Source organism: Danio aesculapii, chromosome 12 (assembly GCF_903798145.1).
Source record: "Danio aesculapii chromosome 12, fDanAes4.1, whole genome shotgun sequence".
NCBI lineage: Eukaryota > Metazoa > Chordata > Actinopteri > Cypriniformes > Danionidae > Danio > Danio aesculapii.
In genome coordinates this window covers 24482258-24495268 of record NC_079446.1, presented here as the reverse complement: position 1 = coordinate 24495268, position 13011 = coordinate 24482258, and the positions used below count along the sequence as shown (strand labels likewise).

Sequence of the window (13011 nt, the reverse complement as noted above, 5' to 3'; positions counted from 1 at the left end):
ACAGGAAGCGATGAGAAAGACTTTTGTTATAGGAAAACTTGCTTAAAGCAGTAATGATCAATTTGCTGTTGTGTAATGAAGGCCAGAGAGTATGTAAGCCATGCAGGTAAACCTCACTACCCTGGCCTCAAATGGCACACTAAAATCGAGTGGAGGCTGTGGGTTTTAGCATTGGTAATAACCCTAATACTGGTTTCACACCAAACCTGTGAACAGAGACAAATTATCAGTGCACGGACGTAGAATGCGTGACATTAAGCGGGAAAAATAAGTATTGAACGTGATCTTTTTCAAGGGATTAATCTAATTATCTACATTCTAAAGGAGCTGTTGACATGGGATTGGTAAAAACCCAAACTTACCCAAAAATACTTCATATAAAAGGCTTTTTTTGGTGATGGCAAATTCAAGACACCTCTCATATTGAGAATGAAGTCACATGAATTGCTCAGGTGGGAGTTTTTCTCAAACTTCAACAGAGTGTAAATATCTTGATGATTCTGTGGGTCTCGTCTACCAAATCTGATCTTTAATATGCATGTTTTATATTGGTGTCAAGCCAGGGGATTGGCTGGGCCATTCTACAGCTTGATTTTCTTTCTTTGAAAGCATTTGAGAGTTTCCTTGAGAGTTTTGGATCGCTGTCTTGCTGAAATGTCTACCCTGATTTCATCTTCATCATCCTGGAAATGTAGATGTTGGACTAAAGTAAATGGCAGCTGTGGTTGCCAGTATTTTACCGTAAAAAATACGGTCAAACCGTAAAAGTAATTCCTCATTTTTACAGTAAACTATCGTATTTCTTTACTTTATAGAGGTAATATGTCTGTATTTTGAATTAAAAACATCTACACATCTTTTGTTACACAGATAGACTTGTTAACACAGCCATATGCAGGGGATGATGAGAAAGTTACATAATGAACCAATACTCATACCAAACATCTTTTCCCACAAGCTGAAAAGTGTATCAGTGTATAGAAGATGCACAGTGCCATACACACAGTTATAAAATCAACATTGTTCATCACCAATGTGGGAATATAAATTTATATAATCTAGTTTTAAATGAACAATAATCTACATATAACTGAAAAGTTATATTCTTTGGTTTTTGATTACATAATTTCATTAACAGACCAGCCATGAGGGACATTTACCTTTCTGACTACAGGCTAAGCCAGAGTACTGCAAATGCTAACAACTGCCTTTGTCTTTGGGTCATGCTTTCATGCTACAGAAACCATTTTGTTGATTAACTTGTGTGGTCAGTAGCTGGGCCAGTTTCTACACCTATATGCCAATTTACCCTGCTGACTCTAAAACTGAATTTGCCTGCTTTGTTTAGCAATCTCCCCTCTTCCTAAGACAATATAGACAGGACATCTTTGTCTTAATTCAGACTTGTGATAAAACTCGCAGACTGCAGACCTCCAATAGGTTTTGCAGACACATGGACTTCTCGAAGACGCTGTTTGACTGCAGATTAACCAACATGTCTCAATAAAGAAATTCAAGTGATCGGCGTGACCTGCGGCGCAAGCCTTGCACGTAGGCGTGCATTTATACTTCTGTGCGCTGTTTCTGTTGCTCTGCAATAACACTTCCGAAATGCTAGCTGACAGTAGGTGTCTAAGTTTATCTGTGTCGAGTTCCTTGCTGGTGTTTTGTTTTTTCTGAGCACTTCCTTAATGTACAAGTGGCTCAAATCGCTCATTTTGAGGCCGGAACCGGCGGACGTGCAACAACTTTAATCATAAGGTAAACCCAAAACAGCAGTCTCCATCCGGAGCTCCTTTAAGGGGCTCCACACTTGTAAACACCCGCTGCATCACGCTCGCGCGGCTTTCACCTCCGCCCACACTCGTCAGTGCTACCAAGCCGACCAATCACAGAGCTTGCGCTACACATACGCATTACCTTTTTTGAGAGGTGCGCGCCAGCGACGGCGATGGTCCACGCGTAAGCTGCGCCGTAGCATACGCGTGCGCTTGACGCAGAAGTATAAATCAGTCTTTAGATGTAACATAAATCTCTAATGTACATAAGTGATGGGGAAATGACTAAAAAGATCTATAATGTCAACAAAAAGCATAAAAAGTGATGTGCCATCCAGGGAATTCTGGGAAAGTCAATTTACGGTTATTCGTTGTATATATCAAGGAAACATACTGTTCACCAGGTTTCGGATTTTTACCGTAGTATTTTTACACTTTTTTTTACAGTTGAAATCATGGCCATATTTTACAGTGTAGTTAGATTTGTTGTTTTTTTTTACATAAAGTATATTAATTCTTTTGGTTGTTACCAACATCCAGGGAAAATTTCAAGTCAATGGCATCTTTAAAAATATGCTTTTTGAGAAAAATGGTGACGTGTTCAAGACTTATTTTCCCCGCTGTATTTGCTGTGAACGTGTGGAATTTGCCTCAATCAATCACAAGTTAAAACATTTGCATAAGATGAAAAATATCCTGCAAGTAAACCAGAGTGAGTGACGTGGTGTTTTTATAAGGTTTGATTATTAATATTGTTATGTCAGTACTTAATCTCTAAATTATTTATATAGGTATAAGTTAAGCTCATACAAAGTCAATGCAAACACACAAATAGAGGGGAATTTCAGCCAGAAGATGTGAATGCACAACAGTTTGCAGAGAATGTGCAGAATCCACCTCAATTTAGCATTTAGTGAGAGTTAAAAATAAAATTTACTTTGTGGAAAATTCACCTGACGCTCCTTTTTCAACATCCTGTTAAATCAAAATGGACAACCTCAAAACTGTTACTAGATATAAAACTGCCCCTCACCTGAGACAGATGATCAGTTCCTGAGTAAAAATTTTGTGCGCCTCTGAATGGTGCCATGAACGTAAACATGTCAGCATTTGGCTTTCCTGCATTTTTGAGACTTCAACAACAGGTACAAAGCAGCGATAATAGTTATATCCATGTCTAGACTCCCAATTATTAAACATTTGTGAGAATGAATGAGGAACACCATGCAATTAATTTAGAGTGAGTGAGGAGATGTAAATGTTCTCTTTGTGTTTGGTGTGAAAAGACCAAGCAAGCTGCTGAAGCAATATACCTCACTACCACCCTGGCCTCAGAAGCTAATGACGCTATAGATAAACGCTATAGTATAGAGGGTGCAGTCTCCTGCGCCTTTGTCACCTCTGAAGGAGTGGTGTCCTGATAAATAAACACTCCAGGATGTATGGCCATAGTATATTCTTTTTAGTTTGATTATTAATATTTTTAAATCAGTATTTAACCTCTAAATTGTAATTGTAATGTAATTCAGTATTAATTGTCTCTGGGACTCTTCCCAGGTGAGTAAAACTGGAATGTAATGTGTTTCTATACTGTTCTCTACACGCCAAGCTATTTCTGTCCTCTGGATCATCAGGCCAGGTTAAGAGGTCATTGGGACCCCTAAGGTAGACTGGATTGCTAGTGACCAGGACAGTTGTTACAATGATTCTGTTGTTAGAGGTAACAAATTCTGTAAAGTGATTCTGCTGTAAGAAAATGTGTCTATTGTTTATTTATTTATCTTTTAATGCCACGCATTGGCTATAATATTCATGGGAGCATTGAAAATTAATGTTCAATACATATTTTACAAACATGACAGTTTCATAATAAACAAGCATGATATAAAAAAAATACAGATGATATCAATACATATTAAAGTTCATATAAGATCTTTGAGTTTAGTCAGTAATAAAATTCTTCCAAGAGAGACCTTCTTAAACATTTCCCTTCAAATATTTTCTGAATAAAAGTGTTTTCTAATATTGTTTAAAATATGCATTCTATTCAAATGTTTTATAGTCTATTCTTACAGAAGTCACAATTTGGAGTATGTTTATTATAATATTCTGATAACATGCCTGTAAAGTGTAAGTCAGCCTTGAAGTACCAACACTTCTGCTGCATGTGTGTGTATGTGCTTCTCTTCCTAGGACTGAATGACTATGTGCCATGTAAATAACATTACGGATGACCTGTTACGATTGACCTCTGCCTCCTGTCGCCTAAATTGTGGAGAAGATATGCATCCATTGTCGCATGTGTGGAGTTTGTATACATTTATCTTTTTTTAAACCAATAGGGATTCTTTCTACTTACATGAGTTTAATTGCTGTGGTTTTGTGACTGCACGGCAGAGAGCAGCCAACAAACTCCAACAAGAGTGTGATGCCGTTCTGCCCTAGACCTGCTAACTATCTTCAGTTAACGTACTTTGGTGGATTGAATCTCTGACTCCTTTCACACAACGGTCCTTTGGATCTTGAGAGTAAATTCCCATTATGGGAACGGTGTGAATCATATAAACCGAATGCATATGATTGTTCAAAATCTGCTTGAGGACAATAACGGTGGAGAAATAGAATAAGTAATGTGTTAAAAAGAGACTGGGGAATGAGTGTAATGGAGGACCATTTGGCTGCATTTACACTTGGCATTAATATGTAACCTATATCTGGATGTTGCTCAATAAAAAGACAAGTGTAAATGCAATTCTGATGGAAATGTTATCTAATAGCTTGTCCTGGTCCAGAGGTAGTTGATAATGAATTGTGATTGAATCTCAGTTCAATATAAACATTACAAGCAGAAGATGATATAATTGAATTGTAATCGCTGGACAATCTTCCGTAGATTACTTGTATATATTTACAGTAGTTATTATTTAGTAACAATCCTGAAGAGCCCTGCCAAACTGTTACCATGGGAACAAAAAGGAAACACAGTCGATCCTCTTTTGCCTCGGCACCTCACTAAAGTCGGTTTACTCTGCTTCATCATCAGCATCATCAGCATCTTTTTCATGGGTAGAATATACTTTTGGTTGGATTAAGTCATTTCATCTTAATATAACTGATGGAAAATGTCAAACCTTTTACCTGTAGATTAATAAATAAAAATAAAAATAAAATAAAAATCACAGACTTGGCAACACTGCATCATGAGTAGTGAAACACTTATTTTTATTCTAGTCTTTCTTACTTGGCAGAAGCTCCTGATAAATCCACAAAAGCTCCAAAATATTAGTAATATTCAGTGCATGTGCACTTTGTTGATTTTTACTAATGTATTTGCAAAGGCTCTATTCAGAGAGCTCAGAACTCATCTGACAGGCTAATGCGCTCATAAGTGTTTGTGATTGGTCATAATGCTTTCTACAATCACAACGTCTGGCTTGTTCAGATGGAGCAAAGTCAGCATTCTGAGAAAGAAACTTTCAGTGGAATTGGTGTTTAGTGCTTTATTATAATCAAAAAAAGCTATTTCTTTTCCTCCTGAGTGAAAATACACTAGGGGGAAATATTCCTTGGCTAGTCTGGTAGTCTCAGCAACAGACTTTTTATTACGTATTTTACTTTATAGGTATTTATAAAAAAAATCACCAATAAAGAGTTAAAAGCCTTAAGCCTATAAAACCAAATCAATCATTTGCGATATTAATCACCACAGGATTGCTATGGCCATGAATAAAGTATTAGAAAGAGTGAAAAAACAGAACAGCAGTAAAGACTTCATACTTATAAAGAGACTAATTGAAGTACTCAAGGACAGCAACTGATTCAATCTAATCAGTCTAAGGGTTTTAATTAATTTTATGTATTGTGCTTTAACAATACAAAAAGTTTAATTAATTAATTAACAACAGCTCATTTTTGAAAGTATTTAAAGCTTTTGTTAAAAATGTGTGACAGATAGGTTACATCAGTTGTTTTTAATAAATGTAGCGCTTTTGAACCTTTTATTCAAAGAATCCTGATTTTATAAAACTGAAACCGTGGGTAAATCATGGGCTTAGCAACGCTGCATTCTGGCAAGTCAGACAAAACATATCTTGACAAAACTCCCGATTTATTCACAAAAGCTCCAAAATATATTTTTAACATTCACTGTGTGTGCACTTTGTTGATTTTTACTAGTGTATTTGCAAACGATCAAGCTCAACAGAAGCGTTTGTGATTGGTCATATTTTTTTTTTCGCCATAACAATAGCCCCTTTCACACAGTAATACTGGTAAATATCCGGAAAATTTCTGGAACAACTTTACCGGTATATTCAAAGAAGCGCTGTCCACACAGGCAAGGATGTTACGGAATTTTTCAGGAAAAGATCATTCACACATCCATTCCAAAATACAGGTAAATTCCGACATCATTAACCAGTAATGACCTCTAAAAGGCTGGCTTTGTATTTGTAAACACTTGACAACATAACAAACTCTGTGGATGGATAAGTATTGTGAACTTCGATGAAAACACATGGAGGAACACTTTCGCATGTCGAGATTTACATAATATGTGTGTGTGCTGGTGCTCACTGGCTGCTTTACGTGCACACTTGTCAGAGCTTGAAGGTACACAAACAATGGCTTATCATAAGCATTTAATAGATAACTTTTTTCCACAGTTAGCATTAAGAAGGAACAGTATCTAACTAACATCTAGCAGCTAAATGTGTCTGGAAAAATATTCAAAGGCTTTTATTTTCTTAAGCCTCGCTTACAGTTTGTGAATGCGTGTGTTCTGATTGGCTAAAGTAGACGTCTTATGTCAGCGCGTTCTAGACGTGAACGGGCTCTTTCTGGCAATCTTCCTTCTGCGTTTCTATAGCGCAGGGAAAAAGACAGGTAACGTTACAACTTCTCTTTCCGGAAAATTGCCGGAACGAATTTACCGGTATTTTCAAAAAAGGCCTGTTCACACATACAGACCTTTCCGGAAAAATATTATATTATATTATTATATTATATAATTATAATTTTCTGGAAAGGTCTGTATTTGTGAAAGGGGCTAATGTCTGGCATGTTCTTTAGTTTTTTAGAAATTATAATTTTTTGATAAAAAAAAAATTCTAGAATAAGTGACAGATGTTACAATAATACAAAGTAAAGAGTGATGTAAAGAAAAATATTTTTTCAATAAATAACTTTTTATTGATTCATTTTAATCAAAGAATCCTGAATATATATATATATATATATATATATATATATATATATATATATATATATATATATATATATATATATATATATATAAATAAATTTCAATCAAAAACTGCAAAAAAAAAAAAGGTACATAAATTTGGTAACACTAAGGGCTTTATCTTAAAGATCTAAGCACAAAGTCTAAATCGCAGGGCGCAAAAGCATTAAGGGCATGTCTGAATCCACTTTTGCTATTTTAAGGATGGAAAAATACGCTCTGCGCCGCGGCACATGGTCTAACAGGGTTGAGCTCGTTCTCTTAATGAGTTATGGGTGTGTTTTAAGAATAAACTAATCAGAGTCTCATCTCCCATTCCCTTTAAGAGTCAGTTGTGTCGCGCCATGGCCGCATTTGCTATTTACATGACGGAGTTTGTAAGTGTAAAAACTGAATGTGTCACTAGTGAGAAAACAGTTAAACAAAGCATCTGTTTAGCGCGAGGATAAACAATGAGTCTCCTCCAATCGGCCTTTACTTTCACTTTCTCTCTTTCATGGATAAGGAAACGGTGTTGTACACTCCACTAAAGACATCCTTTAGCCTACATAATTCATTTAGCTTGTTAAGCGCAAAAATTTGCTTTAAAATTATTTCTAAACTCAGTTCTAATTTTCACCAAATGAATAAATGAACAATAATAACAAAGTGTGGTTATATACAAACACACATCCTATGCTCCATATGGTCCAAAACCTGACAGATGGACAAATCTAAGCTTGTTTTTAATAAAACAAATATAAATATGCATATAATAAGTAATAATAATAATAACAACAACATTATACAAAAGCAAATTGTCCTGAATAAAATGGAAAAAAAGCCCTCCTAGATGAAGAAGGCATGGAGGCAGTGGTTTTTATATTTTTGTAGAAAATAATAATTTTTGTAATATTTTAATCCTTCAATTCTTTTCCAGTTGTAAAGATATTTGTGTATTGCTATACATACTGTGTGTTTTAAGCAATGTGTAAGCGAGGTGAACAACTAACGCGCTCTGCACTGGACTTTGGACCTGCTTTCAGTTGGTCTATTGCACAGTCTACTTTAGTTCCTCAAAATAACAACATGCCTTAACACACCTCTTTTCTAGACCGGAACACCCATGAGTCCACAATATGGCGCTAATGGATTTACTATTTAAACAACGTGGTGGAAAACGGGAATTAAGGTTGCTATTAAGATTGAGCTGGTCTGAAAATAGCAACACGTCGGGGCAAACACGTCTGGCTTCTTATTGCGCTGGGTGTATGATAGGGCCCTAAATTGAACATTTAAATGAGAAATAATTCAATCTGGAGCTCAGACAGCCTAACGCACTGAAGCAGCTTTCAGCACATGCCAGAGTGTGTGCATGTGATGTGCATTTTTAACTGTGTTGTGTGGACGGAGAGCTTTTCAGAAATGCTAGATGAAATGCTAGTGTGTACTGTTTGCATTCTAAAACGCTGTTTTAAAACTAAAATCCATCAATGTCAATTGGTCCTAATGTGCTTGGATCGACAAAACTCTTTTGCTTTGGCAAACCTAAAGCTGGAAAACTGTCATCCTATATCTCTGAACAATTGTTGTTCTTCTATCGGGTTTAATTGCAGTTGGCCACACAACTTGGAAGGTGCATCTCTGAACACCGTAACAGCTAAAAAGCGACAAAGCTATCTCATGCACAATAATGAAGTTGCATCTCATTCACAGGAGAGTGTGCTGGTCAAAGCAACTCTCTCATGAATAACAGCACAGGCATGGTGAAAACTCAATGATGCCACTATGTACTGGCCGGAACTGACGGCCAATCACCACGCTGGAATTTACACAATGACCTCATTGTCATAACACTGAACAAATTTGCTCTAAACCAGGGGTGTCCAAACTCGGCCCTGGAGGGCTGGTGTCCTGCAGATTTTAGCTCCAACTTGCTTCAACACACCTGCAAGGATGTTTCTAGAATGCCTAGTAAGAGCTTGATTAGCTAGCCCAGGTGTGTCTGATTGGGGTTGGAACTAAACTTTGCAGGACACCGACCCTCCAGGACAGAGTTTGGACATCCCTGCTCTAAACAATGCAAAAACAACCAATTACCACTTGTTAGTTAAATATATGTGTCCTAATAGTGTTTGGAGCAGCGTGGCACATAAGTATGTCTGTCAACATCTCAAAAAATGTGTTTTAATGTTTCATGACCCTTTAAGTCTAAGGTGTGTGGCCTAGACTTTAGGTTGGGTTAGTTTGTCTATGCATATATGTGCTTAAGTCAGTATCTTGTGGCATTACCTCATGAGAGCTTGGACTTTGGCTGCATGTCTCTCTTCAAGCTCAGCCAGTCTCTTCTTCAAGCCGTCCACCTCCTGTCTGAGTCCAGCAGAGTGCTCCATCTCCCCATCCAGGAGACCGCGCAGAGACCTGTGCCAAGGCAGTTTAACAACAGTAAGATACACACACACACACACACACACACACACACACACACACACACACACACACACACACACACACACACACACACACACACACACACACCTGACCCACTTTTCCTTAGCTGTCTTTAATAACTACCGGTGCACAAGATAATTTCCCAGCAGCACATTATTGACTGGGCACATTTTCACAAATAGGCTACAAAATAAGGCCTGACACTCACTAACAATCAAGTCATTTCTTTTTCCAGCAAAGAGTCAGTGAAAGAAGGCACTTTAACTTCAGCAGTCTCGGCAGTTATTTATGTGGTCTGCGATTCTTGCAAAACTTGATGTATAGTTGCATTACTGTTTAAATATTTAATGTTTCTTAAAAAAAAAGGTGCTTACCAAAATTGCATTAATTTGACTATTGCGTAACTGTAATTATACAACTTTCATTAATACACAGAACATAAACAAAGTTGAAGACCGATCCATTAAGCCCTCTTGTGAAATTTGAACTCTTCTTCAAAAATTTCCCATTTCGTTTTTCGTTTTTTCCTGTTATCTTTTTCAATCACTTGGAAATATTTTAAAAAGAATAAAAATTTCACAGGAGCGCAATACATTTGGACTTCAATTGTATATATATATATATATATATATATATATATATATATATATATATATATATATATATATATATATATATATATATACATACACATACATACATACATACATACATACATACATACATACATACATACAGTTGCACTCAGAATTATTCAGCCACCTGAATTATAAGCCCCCTGTTTATTTTTTTCCTCAATTTCTTTTTAACGGAGAGATGATTTCTTCAACAATTTTCTAAACATAATAGTTTTAATAACTCATTTCTAATAAATGATTTATTTTAAACTTTATTTTACACTTCTATACAGCTTAAAGTGACATTTAAAGGCTTAACTAAGTTAATAAGGTTAACTAGGCAGGACAGGGTCATTAGGCAAGTTATTGTATAACGATGGTTTGCTCTGTAGACTATCGAAAAAATATAGCTTAAAGGGGCTAATAATTTTGACCTTAAAATGGTTTTTAAATAATTAAAAACTGCTTTTATTATAGCCAAAATAAAGCAAGTAAGACTTTCTCCAGAAGAAAAAATATTATCAGACATACTGTGAAAATTTCCTTTCTCTGTTAAACATCATTTGGGAAATATTTAAAAAAGAACAAAAAAATTAAAAGGGGGTGAAATAATTTTAATTGCAACTGTACATACATACATACATACATACATAATTCAAATCTAAAATATGAAATTCTAATATGAACATTTGAAACAACTGTGCTACTTAATTTTTTTTTATTCTAGAGATTTTTAAAAAATCTTGTTTTATTTTAGTTGTTGAACATTTAGTTGCAAGACAAGTTGAGACAAGCTAAAATGAATTGCTTTTTCGGGAAAAAAAACAATCACTGAAAAACAACCTGAATACAAACTGAACAAATTTCTAAAAATCATTAAAAACACAAGAAAAATGGCTTTCCAGTAGGGCTGCACGATATTAGAAAAATCTAACTTTGTGATATTTTGTCATTCTGTGATATATATTGCAATATGAAAACAATTTCACCAGATGACTTGAATATCTCCATCATGTTCTCAAAACGATATAATGTGGCAATAAGCTCATAACTGTACTGTGCATTTACACAGTGGCCATATTCATCTATTTAAACACAAGAAAACAATATTAACATTATAGCAGACATTGTAAAAAGCTCATTCCTCATTCATTCAAACTATTCGAGTGTCAACGAGTGACAGAATGTTGTGGGACTACTACACATCAGTTACTATTATGGATTATAGATAGCGAAATTTAGCAGTTTTTATTTTAGTGTTTTTTTTTTTTAAAGCCTGATGGTGAAACATGAGCGCCGTTATGAAAGTATTAAAGGGCACTTATGGTTAAAAATCTACTTTTCAAGCTGTTTGGACAGACATGTGTGTAGTAATAGTGTATAGACCGTCATATTGGGGTGATATAAGCACACCCAGTCCTTTTTTTTCAATTTGACAACATAAAATTGGTGGACCAATTAGAGCGGTTTTCAGAGCGACTGAAACTTGACGTAGGAGTGCAGTCCCCCCGCCGATGAATATTAATTGACAGGCGCGCACCACCATATCCTCAGTTTGTTGTTTCAGGTGCGCCATTATCAGCGTGTGAGTCAACGCAATATCACTAAAGGAACACTAATCGGAATTATTGTTTGTAACTTTAGGTAAGTTTCATGGCGTCTAACTTAAGCCATTTGCATTTCTTGTGGTCACAGAAGCTCCCTGTGATCTTAACTAGGTGCAGCTGGAAAGTGCGAGCACGTTGCCTCACGTACGCGTCTCTCCATTGGAAATAAAATAATGAACTTGCCTGCAGGTCGCACACCAGAAGCATCGCTCTGCGTGGCCATGCATTTTAGAATTCTAAACATAGGTTTCTATCAGGGTACACACAACGGTGCATCAAGTCGGCGGCTGTCCGCGGCGCCCAGCCACGATTCGGGACACTTCATGTTTCTGCCGCGACACATAGCACCATCTAAATAGTTTCATTTTAAATAACATCTGAATGGGGGTTTGGCATTTCCCCATCTGAATCACTTCTAGCCATTGATAAGCAGGTCAAGTGTTAAAACGTGTCTATATCACACTTTGTAATTTTAAAACTGATAACCTTGACCCACTTAAGTGTAAATGTGAAGCTGATCTGGGTAGTGTAATTGTGAATAAATCCTGGCTGGATCCATGTAGCAACCCTCTTGTTGTGTTAGCCTCAAATTCTGCTTGGGAAAGACCATTTACAATTTTACATAGACTGTTTATTACACCTAAGGTTGGACATAAAATGAATCCAGGTCTGTCTGAGCTGTGTCAAATGTAAATCGGATATTGGATCTTTCTATCATTGTATGTGGAATAGTCCTCTTATACAACAGTTTTGGGACTTGAATATGCTGCAGCTCAACTCCATCTTTAAAAATACATTTTGATTGGGAGCAAGGACTTGCTTACTGGGTCTCAATGATGATATACCCTATAATGTTTGGAACAGAGACCTTCTACATATTTTGGTTTACTTTGAAATGTATCCTTGTAAAGTGAATTAATGAAGAGACCCCCAGTGTAAAACAATGGCTGCCTGCTGTTTGCAACATCCCACTTGAGGCTTTCTCCACAGCTATGAAGAACAAACCATTTCTATTTTATCAGACTTTTATCAGACGTGGGATCCTTTCATTGATTATCTAGGAACCTCTGAGTCTCTAAGACTAAAAGTTTGTATGTTGGACTCAGCCTGGACAAAAGAAATGTAATCTGCCTTATAAATCTTATTTTTTATCTGTTTGTTTATTTGTTTTATTAATTACAATTAAATTTGTATTATTATTATTATTTTATTATGATTTTTCATGTGGGGGTCAGGATTCAAATTACATGAATGATGGATTATTTCATTCCTCAATGTAAATTTCTGACATGTTTTTGCACTAAAACGTTACAAATGGTACACTTTCTTAAGCCTGA

General features: G+C 36.1%; 1 protein-coding gene across 1 annotated transcript in view; it reads right to left on the bottom strand.

The window, feature by feature from the left end:
* Positions 1-13011, bottom strand: part of snx29 (sorting nexin 29) — a 252068-nt gene that overhangs the window by 202775 nt on the left and 36282 nt on the right. Inside the window, exon 13 of the mRNA XM_056468943.1 lies at positions 9292-9420. Within this exon, the coding sequence (XP_056324918.1) occupies positions 9292-9420 (129 nt within the window). The remainder of the gene's footprint in view (positions 1-9291; positions 9421-13011) is intronic.